Here is a 20239-nt window from a genome sequence, read left to right as displayed (position 1 = left end):
CAGCAGATCATGATATCTGCCATAATCCCAGTGTCAGTCCTCCCTGGAGCTATACCCCCAACACAGCGAGCTTTACACTCTCTTCACAGTGATCGTGATTTTCCTGCATTCTGACATCTCCTTTTCCTTTCCTGTTGTTCCAGGACCCATTGGGCTAGTCTGCTTGCTCGTCGCCAAGACGATGGGTGCTGCCCAGGTAGTAATCACTGGTAAGATCTTCTTTTAACCCTTAAAATGCTGCCTTGGTCTCACATATCCAAAAACGGCTGCTCTTCCTGTGTGGCAGGTCACTGTGCAAATTAGCAGCAGAAGTGCCAGGTGGGAGGACAAAGCTATGCTAGGTACCCATGTGAAGATCATCACCTGGTGTCTGTATGAGGCATGTAGGTGTCTTCAGCAGACCTGTTCTCTGTCCAGTTTTTCCTTCTGCATCTTAATGACCAGTAAAAGCAGATATAAATAGGACTGTGCTTAATTAGCACAGGTTTACTGAAATGTTTCCCAGGCCAGAGCCCACATGGAAACTACTAGGAGGATGCAACTGCACCCTTCACAGCTAGGAGTATGCATGTTCATGAGCATTGAGGCATAAAACTGATGTTCCACCTGCTCATTAAAGACACGTTCTTCAAGAGTAGTGGTGCTAACCTTGGAGTTTGTGCCAAATTCCAAGTCAGGTAATTACATTCTCCTCTCTAAATCCTCCTGCATCTCATTTGGTATAGTATTGGTTCTGATCTGAATTATTGTAGTATTTTGCTGTGCTCTGCTGATCAGCCTCCACCCTCCAGAGGTGACTGTGTTTGGGGGATGGACTGATTGTTCTCCATATAATTTACAAAGTGCTTTGGCATCCTTGAGGTGCTATAGAAATAAAATCTGTGCATATTGTGACAAATGTTGATTGGTCATCCACTAAGTTCCATCAAATGGTGAAGCTATCACCGAGGCCTCTGTAATTGTCCCTGACATTTGGTCCTTCCCAAGCCACCTGCATCAGAGATGCTGTTACTCAGACAGCAGAAATGCCCACTATGGGGCAGTCTTGTTCAAATATTTCCCACATTATCTGTGATGAGGAACGAGATCACCCGTCTTTGAACTTTAGGAGGCTGTCTGCCTTCAGAAAAATACTTTTCATGTTGGCATTAGGAGGAACGCCTCTCCAACCATTATTTGCCCAGACATTTTTACTGCACTTCCCGGTGGAATATTTTGTTTTAGTCATACTTGTAAAATATTTGCCTATAAAACTCTTTATCTGCATAGCACATTTCAAATTGATCTGTTTGTGGAGATATTTTCCTATTGCGTCTATAGCAGGACATAAATAGCTGAAAGGTAGAATAAATGACGCAGACCCATGCAATGCATTTCTGCTTGCCCAATCTCAGAAAAGCTGTATAAGAATTGGAAAAATTACAGCAAAGGTTACAAAAATTTATGATAAGTATGGAACTGCTTCTGTATGAGGAGAGATTAAAAAGACTGGGGACTGTTCAGCTAGGAAAAGAGATGGCTAAGGGGGAATATGGTAGAGGTCTATAAAATCATGACTGGTGTGGAGAAAGTGAATAAGGAATTGTTATTTACCCCTTCATGTAACACCAGAACTAGGGCTCACACAATGAGATTAATAGCAGGTTTAAAACAAACAAAAGGAAGTACTTCTTCAAACAATGCACAGTCAACCTGTTGAATTCGTTCCCAGGGGATGTTGTGAAAGCCAAAAGTATAGCTGGGTTCAAAAAAGAATTAGATAAGTTCATGGAGGATAGGTCCGTCAGTGGCTGTTAGCCAGTTTGATCAGGAATTCAACTACGCTCTGGGTGTCCCTAGCCTCTGACTGCCAGAAGCTGGGACTGGATGACAGGGGATGGATCACTCAATAATTGCCCCATTCTGTTCATTCCCTCTGAAGCATCTAGCACTGGCCACTTGTTGAAAGACAGGATACTGGAATAAATGAGCCATTGGTCTGACCCAGTATGGCCGTTCTTATGACTGGTACTTGCAGGTGGAGGGAGCCAGGCACCCAAGTCTCCTAGCTGCTCCCCCTTCAATAAGGAATGGACCTCTAAGTGCTGTCAGATCCTGCACCGGTTATTAAATGGGTCATTGTCCCTCTGCTTCAGAGTCTTTCCCCAGCTCTCCTGCTCTTGTGATGAGGCCAAGGATTTTGATGGGGATATCCCCCAGGCCTGTCCTCTCCTTGATGGGGAGGTACACCTGCCCTTTCAAAAGGCTGTCTTTGTCCCTAGAGGGCTGAAAAGAGCAAACATCACCCAGCAACTGTGCAATGGCCCAATAAAAATAATGCTAAAGAAGGGAAGGGGACAATCTATGGCAGGGGTCTCAAACTCAAATGACCCCGAGGGCCGCATGAGGACTAGTGCATTGGCCCGAGGGCCGCATCACTGACACGCCCCCTTGCTGCCCCTGGCCCCACCCCCAATCCACCCCTTCCATGAGGCCCCGCCTCTGCCCGGGGTCTTCGGCGGCGGGGGGCCCCTTCCGTTCCGGGACCCGCCGCCTAAGTGCCCCAAAGACCCCCCCCCCCCCCGCCGCAGGTCTTCGGGGCACTTTGGCGGCGGGTCCCGAACGGAAGGGCCTCCCGCGCCGAAGACCCGGGCAGGGGCGGGCCTCATGGAAGGGTGGATTGGGGTGGGGCCAGGGGCAGCAAGGGGCGTGTCAGTGATGCGGCCTCGCCAATGCACTAGTCCTCATGCGCCCTCAAGACCTGCAGCGGGGTCTTTGGGGCACTTAGGCGGCGGGTCCCGAACGGAAGGGCCCCCGCCGCCAAGACCGGGCTGCGCCGGCGGCGGCGGGTCCTCTTTCCCCACCCGGCGGGTCCGCTTCCCTTCCCCGGCCCGGCCCGGCAGGTCCCGCTTCCCTCCCCACCCCCAGCCCGGCCCGGCGGGTCTCGCTTCCTTCCCCCAGCCCGGCCCGGCGGGTCCGCTTCCCTTCCCGGCCTGGCCCGGCGGGTCCGCTTCCTCGCCCGGCCCGGCGGGTCTCGCTTCCTTCCCCACGGCCCAGCCCGGCGCCGGCCCGGCGGGTCCCGCTTCCCACCCAGGCCCGGCCCGGCGGCTCCCGCTCCCCCTTACCCGGCGCGTCTCCGGTGAGGCCTGAGCCCCGCCCCGATCCGAGCCGCGTGGTGAGGGGGCGGGGCTGTGAGCTCCACGCCGAGCGCAGCGCTCAGCCCAGAGCTCCCAGCCCCGCCCCCTCCCCACGCGGCTCTGAGCGGGCCGGGGCTCAGGGGCTCAGGGGCTCGGCACTTCATGCGCCGAGGCTCCAGGAGAGGGGCGGAGGCGGGAGCCTCCGCTTTTCTCTTGGGGGCCCCTGCGGAGCCCGGGGCCCGGGGCAAATTGCCCCCTTTGCCCCCCCCTCTGGGCGGCCCTGGGGAGGTCCGCGGGCCGCAGGGAAGAGCTCCGCGGGCCGCATGTTTGAGACCCCTGATCTAGGGCATACAGGTGGCCTCTCCCCGATTTCCTTTCCACATCCTCATGGAGGTGGATGCTTGGAATCCAACCATAAAACTGGTGTCACAGCAAAATCAGGAAGAGGGATTTCCCTCCTTTCCTCCCCCCAGGCTTGGCTGCCGGACTTCATGTGCAGAGAGAATGTCCACGGTCATAAGCTGCACCTTAGCAAATAGCCCACAATGATTTATTACATATGGGAACCCAAAAGTGTCACCACAGTCCTGCATCTGGTAGCCATGCAGTGGTATCCTTCACCATGGATACTGTCCTCCTTTCCAGAGCAGATTTCTTTCCCAAAGACCCAGAGAACATGAAGCTAAAGGGAACCCTTACAAGAAATTTGGAAACTTCCCTAGCAGCTCTGTGGACTTCCCTCCCCACCACCTGTTTCTCAACTGTGTTACAGTGTGCTGGCCTCAAAGGGAAAGACCCCTCTAGTTAAGAAGAATTCCAATAGGCCTTAATGCCAGACTCCTAGCAATGCTCTGGTCTCCATGCATTTGCTGCCAAAGTGGTGGTATTGAATTCACCAGCAAGGCGAGTTATGGTTAGGCAGCTGGTAGACTGTGATCACTGTGTATTACACGTCTTCATAATTTTCTCACTGTTACTTTATGCTCCTTATGTAAATAAGAAAGTGTTATTTACCCCTTCTCATAACACATGAACTAGGCGTCACCAAATGAAATTTATAGGCAGCAGGTTTAAAACAAACAAAAGGAGGGATTTCTTCACACAATGCCCTGTCAACCCAAACTCCTTGCCAGAGGATGTTGTGAAGCCCAAGACTATAACAGGTTTCAAAAAAGAACTTGATAAGTTCATGGAGGAGAGGTCCATCAATGGCTATTAGCCAGGATGGGCAGGGATGGTGTCTCTAGCCTCTGTTTGCCAGAAGCTGGGAATGGGTGATGGGATGGATCACTCCATAATTGCTCTGTTCTGTTCATTCCCTCTGGGGCACCTGGCATTGGCCACTGTCGGAAGACAGGATACTGGGCTAATTGGACCTTTGATCTGATAAAGTATGGCCATTCTTATGCTCTCTCCCATCTGCTTACCCTCTCTGCCAACTGTCTCTTGTCTTTGTATGTTGATTTTAAGCAATTTGGAGCAAGGACTCCCTCTTTTATCCATAGTTGTACATCAGCCAGCATAGAGGGGCCGGGACTTCTAGGCAGTTTACTAATTTGGTACAAATCATGAATAACCATGGTGATAATGTTACATCTGTAGAGAACCTCATTGTCGTCAGGTGCCTGCTACATGCCCTGGTCAGAATGACTTGTCTGTGGGCTTCAGAATATTAAGACCTCAGCATCTTTGAAAGAGGCAACTTTCCCTGTGCCCAGAATCCTGTTGGCATCTCTTGTGCCTTTAAGTTGCTTGTTGCATATCTTTCCCCACCAGCCCAGAGAGAAGAGCTGATCTCCTACCCCGTCCATGCACCATCAGGCTGGGGGAGTTCTGAAGGGGAACCAGACTTTTCCACCCAATGTGCCTGCATTGTGTGCATACAGTGTGTCCATGCCCCACTGGGCATGCTTGCTGCAGGGCCTCTCTGTGTGACATCTTTTCTTGCATGATGTTTTTCAGCCAGCTGCAGTTCTGTGATTTATTTCTTCCTTCCCCAGATTTATCCACCTCCCGCCTGGAAAAAGCCAAAGAGATCGGGGCAGATTTCACCATTCAGATAAAGAAAGAGACCCCAAAGGACATGGCCTGCATGGTGCAAGGTTTGCTTAACTCCATGCCTGACATAACCATGGAGTGCTCCGGGGCAGAGGCCAGCATTCAAACTGGCATTTACGTGAGTTCTTCCTTCCCCTATCCAAGATCATTGCCGGCATTTACTTCTCTCTTTTCAGGTTGGTCATTCGAATGGCTAAAAATAAAATGAGAGGTGAAACTGTGTGAGGAAACCCATTTTACTGGCCAGACTCCTCTACCAGCAGGGCAGTCACTGCATGACAATGGAGATTTCAGTCCTTTGCTGGCGCGCAGCCACTTGTTCAGGCAGACGGAGGGTTGCACCCACCATAGTGTCCCTGAGGCCACTTGGCTTAATTTACCTTGTGGTGGATCTGTGTCAGAGCCAAGGCTTGCAATGGAGCTGTCAGTCCTCTGTGCCACCTTAATCAGACTTAGTGGTAGATAGCATTTACTTCCCTCTAACTTGTGTGCGTGTATCTCAAGGCAGAACTTAGTCGAGTGTGCATATGCAGAAATAATAATATTGCTCTGCTCCCCTCCAGGAGAGCTGAGTTCTGTGCCATGGGGTAGGCATGCTCTCCCCATGCTATCAGGGACTGGGAATGCTCTTTTCCTCTGTGCAGTGGACCTTGGCCTAAATATTCCAAAGCAGCTATGATTTTTGGGTGCCTGACTTCAAAGAAGCCTGAATTTCACAGGGCAGGTGCTCAATAATTTCTGAGAACTGGGTCCTTTTAGGACGTCCCTAGTTGGGCCCCTAGACTCTCTGGCTACATAGGCCCTGATTTGTATTTCCAGGAAAGGTCTCTGGCTTACTATGCAGTACTCTGTGCTGAGGTGTGGCGTAGAGAGGGTGCTGAGTTCTCTATGCATTGTGTCCTCTCCTTGCTCCTTCACCTCTCTTGTTTGTAGATGTCAATGTTGGCCATTGATTGAGGCGAGCTGCTCCACTTCCCTTGCAGCTAGCAGCACGCAGCATGCAAGAGAGAGAGGGTTGCGTCAGCCCAAGGGAATGTGTTGTGTTGGCTCCCAATTGGCCGTGGTCTCCTGTGGGTAATGGTGATTGGCAGAACTGTTGTGTTTTCCTATCCTTGACTGATGTTGTGTTTTCCCATCCTCCTCCTGCCTTGCTGACTTCTACAGTATCTCCTTCAATGGCTCTTCATCTCCCCACGCCATTATCTGTTAGCATTCCCCAATTTGTCATATGTCCCCTCTTCATCTTTCATATACGCTCCTCACTGCTTCCTGTGTCTCCTCCCACTCATGACTTGCCCCCACTCCTCCCGAGCCTGGAATTGTCTCCCAGATTTTGTCCACCAAGCACCTTCTTCTTCTCTCTTACCCCAGATTTCATTTTCAGACCCACCTTTCCCAGGACTATTGGGTTCTCCACTGTTCACACTGTCCCTTGGCCTGTGTATGTATGCATTGTTTGCCTTGTGAGCTTTTCTGGGCAACTTGCTTCATGTACCCTTTGTACCCTAGCAGCGCTGTTGGAAGACTAGTTGTAGTAAGAACTAGGAGCACTGAAATGAAGCCAAGTAAGTGAAAATGCAGGCTGAATCACCGGGCCATACCCCCTACTGTGCATTCTGCTAGGATGTAGAATGGTGCAGACAGAACACAGGGTAATGTATTCTAGGGAACAGCTCTGATTTGATGGGCCTTTTCCATCTCTAGGCTCTCAAGCACTGGTCCCATCTTCCCCTCAGTCTTTGTGCAGGATTCTCATTGCTATCCATGAGATTGCCATAGCAATGCTAGTATTTCTGCCTACAGTTATGGGACTGATCATCGACCAGATGTCTTCTGGTTATAAGTCATAGCCAGCATGGATTTGTCAAGAACTAATCATGCCAAACCAATCTAATTTCCTTCTTTGACAGGGTTACTCACCTAATGCTACGGGGAAGCAGTAGATCTGAGATATCTTGATTTTAGTAATGCTTTTGACTAGGGCTGTCAATTAATGGCAGTTAACTCACGCAATTAACTAAAAAAAAATCGCAGTTTTAATCGCACTGTTAAACAATAGAACACCAATTGAAACGTATTAACTATTTTGGATGTTTTTCTACATTTTCATATATATTGTATTCTGTGTTGTAATTGAAATCAAAGTGTATATTATTTTTTATTACAAATATTTGCCCTGTTAAAATGATAAACAAAAGAAATAGTATTTTTCAGTTCACCTCATACAAGTACTGTAGTGCAGTGGTTCTCAAACTGTGGGTTGGGACACAAAAGTGGGTCGCGACCCCATTTTAATGGGGTCACCAGGGCTGGCTTAGACTTTCTGAGGACTGGGACTGAAGCCGAAGCCCGAGCCCCTCTGCCCAGGGCTGAAGCCAAAGCCCAAGGACTTCAACCCTGGGTGCTGGGGCTCAGATTACAGGCCCTCTGTCTGGGCTGAAACCTTTTGGCTTTGGCCCCCAACCTGGGGTGGTGGGGCTTGGGTGGGCTCAAGCTTCAGTCCCTCCTCCTGGGGTCATGTAGTAGTTGATTTGCAGATTTGACAAAACACAAGCAGAACCCGTCATCAGCAATGGTGGTTGAAGCATGAAGGTGCATATGAATCTTTAGTGCATCTGGCACATAAATATCTTGTGATGCTGGCTACAACAGTGCCATGAGAATTCCTGTTCTCACTTTCAGGTGACATAAACAAGAAGCGGGTAGCATTATCACCTGCAAATGTAAAGAAACTTGTTTGTCTGAGTGATTGGCTGAGCAACAAATAGGACTGAGTGGACTTGCAGGCTCTAAAATTTTACATTGTTTTATTTTTGAATGCAGGTTTTTTAATACATAATTCTACATCTGTGAATTCAACTTTGATGATAAAGAGATTGCCCTACAGTACTTGTATTCGGTTAATTGAAAAATACAATTTCTTTTGTTTTTTTACAGTGCAAATACTTAAATATAAAGTCAGCACTATACACTTTGCATTGTGTTGTTATTAAAATCAATATATTTGAAAATGTAGAAAACATTCAAAAATATTTAAATAAATGGTATTCTATTGTTCAACAGTGTGATTAATCGCGATTGATTTTTTTTAATTGCGCGATTTATTACAATTAATTTTTAATCACTTGACAGCCGTACTTTTGACACAGTCCCACATTACATTCTCATAGCCAAACTAAGGAAATATGGTCTAGATGAAATTACTATAAAAGTGGGAGTACAAATGGTTGAAATATTGCTCAAAAAGTAGTTAGCAATGGGGATTGGTCCTGCTTTGAGCAGGGGGTTGGACTAGATGACCTCCTGAGGTCCCTTCCAATCCTGATATTCTAAGATTCTATGGTTTGCTGTCAAACTGGGAGGCCTATCTAGTGTGGTTGTGCAGAGGTTAGTCCTGAGTCTGGTACTCATCAATATTTTCATTAATGACTTGAATAATGGAGCAGAGACCATGCTTATAAAATTTGTAGATGACTCCAAGCAGGGATGGGTGGCAAGTAATTTGAAGGACAGGCTTAGAATTCAAAACAGACTTGACAAATAGGAGAATTGGTCTGAAATCAACAAGATGAAATTCAATAAAGGCAAGTGCAAAGTACTGTACTTAGGAAGGAAAAATCAAATGCACCACTACAACATGGGGGATAATTGGCTAGGTGGTAGCACTGCTGAACAGGAGCCGGGGGTAGAGTAGATCACAAATTATGAGCCAGCAATGTGATGAAGTTGCAAAAAAGGCTATCATTTTAGGGTGTATTAACAGGAGTGTCATTTGTAATACATGGGATGGAATTGTTCTGCTCTGCTCGGCACTGGTGAGGCCTCAGCTGGAGTATTGTGTCCAGTTCTGGGTGCTGCACTTCAGGAAAGATGTGGACAAACTGGAGAGAGTCCAGAGAACAAGAAAATTATAAAACATTTAGAAAACCTAACGTATGAGGGAAAGTTATAAAAACTGGACATGTTTAGTCTTGAGAAAAGACTGAGGAGGGACCCAATAATGGTCTTCAGATATGTTAAGAGCTATTATAAAGAGGACTGTGATCAATTGCTCTCCATGTCCTCTGAAGGCAGGGCAAGAAGTAATCAGCTTAGTCTACAGCAAGGGAGATTTAGGTTACATATTAGGAAAAACTTTCTAACTCTAAGGGTAGTTAAGCTCTGGAACAGGCTTCCAAGGGAGTTTGTGGAATCCCCATGATTGGAAGTTTTTAAGAACCAGTAGGACAGCCTAGGTTTACTTGGTCCTGCCCAAGTGCAGGGGGCTGGACAGAATGACCTCTTGAGGTCCCTTCCAGCCCTACATTTCCATGCTGTCCTGACTAGATGATCACATGAGCTCTCCCTCTGATGTAATATTAATGTACTATGAGTCTATATTTACTACAGAAAACATTGCCATTGTTTACACTGACTCCACTGATTTTGCAATCAGGGTCTTGGCAACTGCTAAGTTAAATAAAGACCTATTTGCATAAGTTTTCTGTGACTAACCGAGATAAGTGAAGCCGAGAGGAAGTAGTGCCCAGAAGCACTGGGATTCTGAAACAAGCTGCAGTACAGATAGCTTCTGTATCAGGAGCGCTGCAAGAGAACCCAACCAAACCTCTGCTGGCATGACTGAAACACCAGCCCCCAGGAAACAACAGACACACAGTGGCCTTGTGGCTAATTTCACAGTGAGGGAGATATTGAGGCCTGTCCTATGCAGCTTCAATAACAACCTCAGGGCTCAACTGTGTCATGTAGCACAGCTCAGTGTTAGGGGCACTACAGAGCAGTTGTGCCCCAGCTACAGCTCAGGGAGGCAGAATTCCCCTGCTACAGCTGCTGCTACACCTGCTGCTGTGCCAGTCCTGCCCTGGAGTCTTGTAGTGTCAGGCACTGCAGCGGTCTGGTGTTTGTATGGGCTGTAAAGGGGGAGCACATTCCTTGACCCATCCCCCTCATTGTGCACTGGCCTTGTGAGAATAGCAGATCACAGGGGTCATTTGGCAGAGCCCCAGTATCTCCAACTCTGCAGCCTAGTAACAACAGTAACAGTGGGATTTTGGTGTCTCTTGCACTTTGTGTGCAAAATGTGTGGGGGAGTGTGACCTAGCCTCATATCTGAGATTGGACACTGATTCGCACTCTGGTTTGGTAACTTCATCTTTTCCTGGGAACCTCCGCTGGGCGAAGGGGAACAATGTCACTTTTCTGCTGTGGTCTGGAGCACTGTGGAACCTGTCAGCAGTCACGTATGCCTGTGCACATAACAGCACTTGTGACTAAGCAGTGTTTTCTTCAGAAAACTTGTTATTCCCAGACTTGAAAGAGAATTGATCCTTCTTGGGTCAGGTGCCAAGAGCCAGGAATATAGCCCAGATGGGTTATTGAAGGCCCATTGAGAACATCAGTAAGTTGTATGTGCTATGGAGCAACTGAGAGTGTTATTTAGAGATCCAAACTAATGCCCTGGTATGCAGCACAGTTTCAGGCATAATAAATACATCAATAGATGTTCAGGTTATTATTAGACATTCTGAGCACTCCTGCGTGAAATTATTTTATTATCAACTTTACTGTTTTGACAGCATAGTGTTATGGCAGGGCAGTGGACTGTGGCTCAAAAGGGCTGAGCTCTAATCCCACTCCTGACACTGCAGTGCTTTGTGGCCTTGAACCCTGCCTGTTTCCCTTTCTGTCCAGCTTGTCTGTTTAGATTCTCATTTCTGGGGCAGGGACTGTCTCTTGCAATGGAGCCCCGCTCTTGTTTGGGGCCTCTAGATGCTACTGTTACACAAATAATTAATAAGAGTAATTGAGACAGTTTGTTTCTTAGGCCTTGTCTACACGGGTGTTTCAGCCTCTAGTGGAGCAGCCCAGTAGAAGGCCCCAGTGTAGAGGTAATTATATCAGTGCTGTGCAGGTTGCACCTGTTCACCTTACCCTTAGGCTCTGCCCCAGTGCCTTTCTCCCTGAACTAGCAGGGGCTCCCTTGCCAGAGGTCCTTAGGACCCATACATGGAGCTCAGTAGAAAAAACAATTCAGCTCCACACAGTGTATTGTCTTTTCCTGGTAAGCTCTGCAGGGCGTGAGGGGGAGCAATGTGCTTCTCCACAGCCCACTCACTGCTCCCTCTGTCCTGGCCACTCTCTGTCCCCTCCTTGTGTGTTGACAAAGAGCTGCGGAGTGTCACCTTGGGACTTAGAAGGGTAGGAGAATGGGACAGCTCTGTGCACAGGATGATGGGGAAGAGGATCTGGGTGGTTTTATTGGAAACTGTCTGAAATGTCAAAAGCACCTATGGGTATGTCTACACTTGGAGCTGGGAGTGTGCTTCCCATCTGAAGGAGGCATACTCGCGCGAGCTGTCATCAAGCTAGTGTGCTAAAGAGAGACTGTAGCTGTGGCAGTGTGGACTGCAGGATGGGCCCGCTGCCCCAGGTACAAGCCTGTACATGCTTTAGGGCAGTGGTTCTCAAGCTGTGGGGTAGGCCTTCCAAGGGAGGCGTGGGAATGTGTCAAGGGAGATGTGAACTCTGTGCTCTTTTTTTTTAAGAGCTGTGGCTGTCAGCCCCTGGTGAGTGGGCTCATAAAGAAAGGCTGTACACACCCAGGAAGTGGGGAGAAAGGGGACAGCCCAGCCAGAGATGCACCACTTAGGTTCAGGCTCTTCTCCCTTGGCCCAACTTTCACCGGGAGGCAGCCCAGGCTCAGGTCTCTCCTTCCACCCACTTCCCCAATCCTTTACTTGGAGGCAGCGGGGTTCTGTCTGTCAGCCCTGGGGTGGCAGCAGCAGCGCAGAAGTAAGGGTGGCAATGGGGCACTAAGTCTGCTGTGAAAAATGATATTGACAAATACCACTTTTCACATTGTCACCCTTACTTCTGTGCTGCTGCTGGCAGGGCGGTGCCTTCAGAGCTGGGCACCCAGCAAGCAACCGCTGTTCTCCACACTGGGCACCCAGCAAGCAACCGCTGTTCTCCACTCTGCCTGGGTATATGCACTGGGGGGAAACGGGATTGGGGGGTAGGAGGGTGTAAATGACTACAGACACACAGAAGCGGGGACATGATCAAAAAAGTTTGAGAATCACTGCTTTAGGGTATCAATTCCTTTTATAGCCTGCTCAGAAGCCTGGCAGCAATGTCCATTTTCGCTATATACGCAGGAGCTTGCCACCTTCCATGGGCAGGCAGCATTTGCATTTATTTTGTTTCTGTTATTCCTTCTCAGGCCACTCGCTCGGGCGGCACCCTGGTTCTGGTAGGGCTGGGACCGGAGATGGTCCATGTCCCCATCGTGAATGCTGCTGTGCGGGAGGTGGATATCAAGGGGATATTTCGCTACTGCAATACGTGAGTATTGGTCAGGGTGCACTGGCATGCCAACAGACTACTCCATTGTCTGAAGAAATTAATTCCTCCTCAAGGAAGGAGGAAATTGAAGACCCTGTAATGTTCCCCTTCTAATCACTCCTTCTCAGGACAATGTAAATGTCCCTGTGGCAGAGCGGGGTCCCTGTCAGACCATCAGCCCCACTCCTCCCGCGTCACACGTCTTGGAGACTGGCTGGCTTTCCAAGTGACACTGCAACATTTTAGGGAAACTGGTAAATGTGTGCAGTGCAAACCTGCTCCCATTTCAACACAGGAATGGTGGGGATAGGTGAGGCGGTGGGAGCCAGGCAATGGGTGCGGTCGGGGAATAGACAATGGGGGTTGGGTGGAAAGATGGGGGCCAAGAGATGGGTAAGGAGTTGGAGGTGGGACTGGAGGATAGGTGGGGGCCAGCAGATGGGGGATGAGGTGGGAGCTGGATGATAAGGAATCGGTGAGGAGAGGGTTGTGTGGCGAGGTTGGGGCTGGGAGATGGATGAGGAAGTGGCCAATGCATGAGGAGTAGGAGCTGGGCGATAGAGAATCAGTGAGGAGGTGGTGGCCAAGGGATCCGTGGGGAGGTGGGCAATGCGGGATGGATAGGGGATGGGTGGGGAACTGAGCACTGGGAGATAGGGGATGAGTGAGCATATGGGGGTGAGTAGATGATGGCCAGAAGTTGGGTGAGTAGGTGGGGAGATGGAGTGGTGGTGAGGAAATGGGGCGTGGGCAATGGAGGATGGGTGGGAGGTGTCCATGAGACAATCTCTGTAATGAGATATGGTCTGTGCTGGGAAGAAGTTTGAGAGCTCTGCCTTCACACAGATAGACACAAATCTCATTATTGGCTGCAAAATTATCAAACCCTCTGAAAATCCTGTCATACGTGTGTTTTGACCTCTTGTGGCAGTGAGTTATGAACCTGGATTTAACAACCAATCCTGCAGATCTAGAGGGTGAAAATAAGATCCTACTTGTTTGTGTCCTATAACTAGGGCCTTACCAAATTCGTGGTCCATTTTGGTTAATTTCACAGTCATAGGATTTTAAAAATAATAAATTTCATGGTTTCAGATATTTAAATCAGAAATTTCACGATATTGTAACCCTGGGGGTCCTAACCCAAAAAGAGGTGGTGGGGAGGGGGCTTGCAAGGCTATTGCTGGGAGATCATGATATTGCCACCCTTACTTCTGTGCCACTGTCTTCAGAGCTGGGCAGCTGGAGGGCAGCTGCTGGCCAGGTGCCCAGCTCTGAAGGCAGCACCACCACCAGCAGCAGTGCAGAAGTAAGGGTGGCAATACCATACATGTCACCCTGCCTTCAGAGCTGGACTACCAGACAGCAGATGTGGAGCTTCCTGTAGCCAGGGGACGTTCCCACAGATGGGTCTGACATGGCCTCAGGAGCAGCCCGTGCAGAGGAAAAGGAAGTCCTGTCCATCCCCAACCTATCCGGGACTAGCAGCTGGAGCCCAGCAGACAGTAAGAGCCCCCAACTGGGGTGCCCTCAGGCTTGTCCCTTCCTGGCTCCACACCCAGTGCTTGGGAGTTAAAGGGGCCTTGGACTGACTCCGTGTGTGTGTGGGAGGGGGTGACCATGGCACCCCCCTGACCATGGCACTCCCCTGACCACAAGGCCTTGGGTGGTTGCCCACTCACCCATGTGTAAGGCCAGTCCTGACACACACACACCCCATTTCTGCACTGCTGCTGGGGGTGACACTGCCTTCAGAGCTCAGCTCCCGGTCAGCAGCTACTGCTCCCTGGCCGCCCAGCTGTGTGAAATCTGATCTCCCCTACAATAGCCAGATTTCACCAGGGAGATCAGCTTTCATGGTCCATGATGCATTTTTCATGGCGGTGAATTTGGTAGGCCCTTACCTATAACAAGCTTGATCCAGTCTTGCTAGTTTGGTGATTTTGCACTTAGTCTAGGCTGTAGTTTCCCAGCTCTGATCTCGAGGGGTTTGTTCATGGAATTGTCATGTGATTTATGGCAATTTAATTCTGAAAGAATGGCTGAATAAAGACACAGATTTAGACCTCATCTATGCAGTTTTACGTTCTGTCTATGCCAGATGTGGGCAAACTATGGCCCATGGGCCACATCCAGTCCGCAGGACCCGTCCTGCCTGGCCCCTGAGCTCCTGGCCGGGGAACCTAGTCCCCAGCCCCTCCCCCGCTGTTCCCCCTTGCCCGCAGCCATGCCACCATGTGGGCCGTGCTCTGGCCCGCCGCTCCTGCTGGGCAGCATGGGGAGTGCAGCTGGCTCTGGTTGGGTGTCACAGCTGCAAGCTCCTGCTGCTGGTAAAGGGGCAGGGAGCGGGGGCGGTGAGTGGGTTGGGTAAGGGAGCGGGGGATCCTGGGAGGCAGTCAGGGAGGAGGGGGCAGCTGGATGGGGCGGAGGTTCTGCGCGGGGTGGTGGTCAGGGGATGGGGAACAGGGAGGGCTGGGAGTGGGAGTCTCAGGGGGCCTGTCAGGGGGCAGAGATGTGGATAGGGGTCGGGAGGGCAGACAGGGGACAGGGAGCAGGGGGGGTTGGATAAGGACGTGGGATCCCAGGGGGCAGTTAGGGTCGGTGGGTCCCGCGAGGGGGTGGTCAGGGGACGAGGAGCAGAGGGCGGTTGGATAGGGGCTGGGAGTCCTGGGGGGGCTGCCAGGGGGCAGGAGTGTGGATAGGGGTTGGGGCAATCAGGGGACAGGGAACAGGGAGGTTGGATGAGGGCGGGGGTCCAGGGAGGGGATGGTCAGGGGACAAGGAGCAGCAGGGGTTGGATGGGTTGGGGGTTCTGAGGAGGGCAGTCAGGGGGCAGGAAGTGGAAGGGGGCCAGGCCGTTTGGGGAGGCACAGCCTTTCCTACCCAGCCCTCCATGCAGTTGTGCAACCCCAATGGTGGCCCTTATGCCAAAAAGTTTGCCCACCCCTGGTCTATGCTGTAGAAACAGCCATGTTGATGGATGTAGGTCAGTCTCACAGCGCAGATGGGACTGAGCTGTGCTTTACCCTGTCTCTGGAGCAGGCTATAACTTTGGTCTCACTGGTGTGGCAGAGCTGGGTTTAGTTTTGTGCGGCAATTTGTCTCTTCAAGTCCATCCTTTTCTTTAGTAGGGACTGATCTCCAGAGATTTTCCTATTCTTTATTCTTAGCTACAGCCAGGCTTCCCTGGGGAGCTGTTTAATTGGAAGGTTTGTTTCTGTGTTGGTTTTGTTAGCTCCCATCATCTCTCTGTCGAATTCTAGCTTTTGCCCAGGCGGAGATTGAACTGTAAGCCAATACAAGTGCAATACAACCTGTGGAAGCTGCTCTGAATTTCTGTGCTCCTCTTACCCCTAAAGGGGGCAGTATTGGCACGCACACAAGCAGTTATCTGTGGATACACACCACTGGCTCCTTAAATGCATTGAACTCTAAGTGAACCATTTGAGCTAAAAACACAATAGAGATGCCAGAGGTCTCGATTTTACCTAGTAACCAACATGCGTAACCAAGGAGGCAGAGCGATAAAGGAGCAGAGCGCAGCACTGATATTTTTTTCAAACTTCATTTTGCTATGATTTGAATACACAGTACCTCCCAATGCTCGTCACTTATTCTGCTGGAGCAGACCACAGCTGGCTGTCCCATGTGAACAGCGTGCATAACCGTTGGCTTGGTATTACTATACTCACTTTGGAGTCATTACCTTATACACAAAACCTCATAAACCCTTGGCCAATGCAAGTTCAGTGCTTCCAAACAGAAAGACTATGGTGGTGGTTTATAGCAGGCAGAGAATCATAGGATGTAAAAGAGCTGCAAGCAGAAGGCTCAGTTGAGGTCCCTTGCTCCAGCAGGAGCTCCGAGAGGCACTGTGCTTCATGGAGCTCCTGGAGTTCTCCCTGCTCCACCCCTGAACAGGTGCAGTGTGTGTGCTACCTTCTGAGCCTGGCCTGCTCTGCCTGCCAATGTGGAAGGTGGGGACAGGGACAGAGCCATGGACCTGCCCTGGCCCATACAGTCCCTGCTAATCAGGAGCAGGCTTTGCACTCTGCTTGAGAGCTCTGTCCTGAAGCCTTTTGCATGATTTTATGGGAGTGACATGTGGAACTGGGCTCTAAAGAAATCGCTTCTCGCCTGTTTAGCAATAACTGAGGAAGGCCCCTGCAGACCTGTCATGTCCTGTTTCTGAGTGTTGTAAGAATGCTGCCTCATGTCTGGATGGTTCTTGTGCAATTACGCAGATCTGCTGGTCAATATACAAATTCCGTAGACCTAGAGGGCTACCCTTATCTTTTGCTGTTTGTGTTCCCTTCCAGGTGGCCCATGGCGATTGCTATGCTTGCATCCAAGAAAGTGGACATCAAGCCTTTGGTTACACACCGCTTCCCTTTGGAAAAAGCGCTGGAGGCCTTTGAGACAACCAAGAAGGGCTTGGGGGTGAAAGTTATGCTGAAGTGTGACCCCAGTGACCAGAATCCCTGAAGCATGGCACTGCACTCCTCCCCTATTATACTGCCTGGCTTAAAGATGAAGAATGAGCTCGCTAGAGAGATGGGAACTGTAATGATAAGTTTATAAGTAGTATATAGTGTTTGGGGAATAAAGTTACGGTCACCTGTTGTGCAGACAGTGCATTGAAGGAAAAGGGATTATTGGTTAAGGATATTTACAGCCTTATAGCTGCTTAAACGGGGAACCACTATTTGGGAACCAAATTTGGACCAGAATCCTCCCCTCAGATCCGTACAGGAGATCTTGGCTCAGTCTTCTTCCCCTACGAATGCAGCTCACTGAGGATCCTGAGAGGAGAACTTTTCTCCTGGAGAGGACCTGTTGGTATTCACCTCTTCTCTAATAGGGGGGAGGGATAGCTCAGTGGTTTGAGCATTGGCCTGCTAAACCTAGGGTTGTGAGTTCAATCCTTGAGGAGGCCACTTAGGGATCTGGGGCAAAAATTGGTCCTGCTAGTGAAGGCAGGGGGCTGGACTCAATGACCTTTCAAGGTCCCTTCCAGTTCTAGGAGATTGGTATATCTCCAATTATTAAAAAAAAAAAATAGACTAGACATTCTGAAAACCGGGGATCTCTCTAGTTGTGTATCAGACAAAGGGCTTCACCCTGCCCACTTGCATTGAAGAACCACCCTATGTCACAGCCGGGATTTGTACATGCTGAAGCACTGAATGAGAGTCTCACACACTTGACTCCTGTTAATGGCAATGAAAATTGTGCAGAATAGTTTGTCTGGGCCTCTATTCAAGGCTGAGACAATACTATCCTGGGCCAAGATTTGTTCTAAGCGGGTGTTGGGCCTGTTCGGTGTGGTCAGACCTGTGTACAATCCCCGGCATAGCAGAGTTATGGAATACTAATACTTGAATACTCTGTCTGTCAGGACTTTACAAATGTGGAATGAAGTCTGGGCATTTCATCTTTGTGGGATGTTCTTTGACATTCATGTTGTAAAAAGGGAGGTGGGCTAGCTCAGTGGTTTGAGCAATGGCCTGCTAAACCTAGGGTTGTGAGTTCAATCCTTGAGGGGGTCACTTGGCAAAATGTGGTAAAAAAAATCTGCCTGGGGATTTGTCCTCCTTTGAGCAGGGGGTTGGACTAGATGACCTCCTGAGGTCCCTTCCAAGCCTGATATTCTATGATTTTTTTTATTTTGGGGGGAGGGGCAGAGGTATAGCTCAGTGGTTTGAGCATTTAACAAGACACACGCCGTTCAGGCTCCAGCAGTCACAAAGCACTTGCAAGAGAAACCAGCCATGGCTACTCCATCACCATGGCCATGGCTACTCCATCTTTCTCCACCTAGACATCTCCACCTGTGGGAGGAATGTGGAGGCTGCAGAGCAGACACTCTTGGACATTCTTACCACCAGCAGGATTAGGTTCCATGGTAGTGCAAAAAGTCTACACTTACAGCTTCTGCTGCTGCTAGCACTAGTGGATCTGCACCAGTGGAGAATTACAGATCCAGATTTTGCAACACAGGATACAAAGATGGGTTGGGCAGCCCCCTTTTCTCCCAGTGAAAAAGTGAGCATTGGGGAGGGAAAGGTGGCTTCGCAAGAGTTTCCATGGGTTTATTGGGGGTCTTTTAGCACAGGAGGTTGTACTGAAGAGGTGAAGTCTGCAATGCTTACCCATCCACTGCACCAGCCCCATGCATACTGTCCTTGCACAATGAGAATGGAAAGCTTTAAGCCAGGGGCTGGGCTGATCTGCCTGGGGTAGGGGCAGAGGCCAGTCACTAGAGGGGTTTAGCCACTTTGATGAAATAATAATTCATGAAAAATGTTTTGTTCTTAAATTCTGAGTAACACAGGAAAAGATGGGATATGTTCAATGGTAGGAGCTCAGCTTGTGATTGGATGTTCAGCAGCTTGGATTTGTGCCACTGCAATTGCTTCTGTCAGAGCTGGGCATGCCCCATTTGCCTAGGGAGTGCCTCCGTTGGGTGTGCCCAAAGGAGCTAAAAGGGGGTTACAGATTTTAATCCATATCACAAGCACAGGGCAATGATTTGTGCTGTGGGGTACAAGATCACTGCGTCGCAAATAGCAAAACGGCCTGTTATTTCCATCTCCTACTTCGTGTTTCCAGTTGTTTTTATTCTGTTAGCAAGAAATCTGCCTAATGGCCTGAGGTCTGTTTCTTGGACCAGTACTGAGCTTTCACAATAAATGATGGAAATGGTCCTGTCTCACTGCCTGCTGTATGTTTCTCAGAGTACTTGGTGGTGGTTCCTGATGGGATTTGTGGCTGGGGACCATGTTCTCGTCCCATCCCGCACTCCTTCCTAAGGAAGGTTTGGGCCAGCTGTATCCCTGTGCAATCCCATTCCCCATCTCAGTAGTTGGGCATGCCCCATTGGCCTAGGGAGTGCCTCCGTTGGGTGTGCCCAAAGGAGCTAAAAGGGGGTTGCAGATTTTAGTCCATATCACAAGCCCAACTGCCCAGTTGTCAGTATTGGATAACTGAGAGTCTTGGCACTTTTCCTAGGATGAGCCTTTGTTATCTTCTTATCCTTAAACATAGTGATCCAGCAAATGATGACTGAAGCCAGTGGAGAAGAGTGCAGAGTTCACAGCTGCCCCTACTCTATGGCCAGCAGGTCAGTTATGGCCTTATGCACGATTATAATGAGAACATCACACTTATAAGAGAGAGCTGCTATGGAGGTAGCCAACCCCATTCACCAGCTCCACATAGGGTAGGGGAGATCTGTGCAAGTGGCACCTCCAGACCTCTTCCGATTGTGGGCTAACCTGATCTCCACATGCTGTAACTCTCATCCTAGCAGGGGGCTGCCGCACAAAGGGAGCTGGGATTGGAGGGTTAGGAATTCTTTCTATAGGAGATTATACTGTGCTGTTAGAAAGGCTCAGCATCATTCTGAGGGGTTTAAAGATCCAGAGCAGCAGCCAGGCACACAGGGAGGTAACTCAGGTGAGCTAAGCACTTAGGTCGCTGTTCTTAGTCTGTTCACCGAGCAGCACATGCCACTGACCCCGACCACCCAAACTGCCACCTCCTCACTCACTCCGGTCACTCAGGAGCCGGTAACCTTCAGAGCTTCATGACGTCCTTCCCTGCAGGCGTTGGCTGTATGGCGATTTAACTCATTTGGTTTTTAGCACTGCTTTGTCAGCACTATCTCTAATGCTGGGTATCTGAGGCAAGCACGTGGCAGGAGCAAAAGGGCTGGATCT

At 49.7% G+C, this 20239-nt stretch overlaps 1 protein-coding gene across 3 annotated transcripts in view; it reads left to right on the top strand.

Annotated features, from left to right (window-relative positions):
- The window catches only part of SORD (sorbitol dehydrogenase), a 36690-nt gene extending 17460 nt beyond the window's left edge, over positions 1 to 19230 (top strand). For 2 of the 3 annotated variants that reach the window (XM_039492208.1, XM_039492210.1), the window contains 4 exons: positions 144 to 209; positions 5117 to 5292; positions 12397 to 12518; positions 16838 to 19230. In XM_039492208.1, coding sequence (XP_039348142.1) covers positions 144 to 209; positions 5117 to 5292; positions 12397 to 12518; positions 16838 to 17003 — 530 coding nt within the window. In that variant the 3' untranslated portion in view covers positions 17004 to 19230. Of the gene's footprint in view, positions 1 to 143; positions 210 to 5116; positions 5293 to 10998; positions 11063 to 12396; positions 12519 to 16837 lie in introns of all 3 variants that reach the window. The other variant, XM_039492209.1, reaches the window with a different exon arrangement.
- Positions 19231 to 20239: the final 1009 nt, after the last annotated feature.

This window comes from Mauremys reevesii, linkage group 10 (assembly GCF_016161935.1).
Source record: "Mauremys reevesii isolate NIE-2019 linkage group 10, ASM1616193v1, whole genome shotgun sequence".
In the NCBI taxonomy this organism is placed as follows: domain Eukaryota; kingdom Metazoa; phylum Chordata; order Testudines; family Geoemydidae; genus Mauremys; species Mauremys reevesii.
The sequence above is the reverse complement of the archived record's forward strand: the minus strand, read 5'-3'. Positions and strand labels throughout refer to the sequence as shown.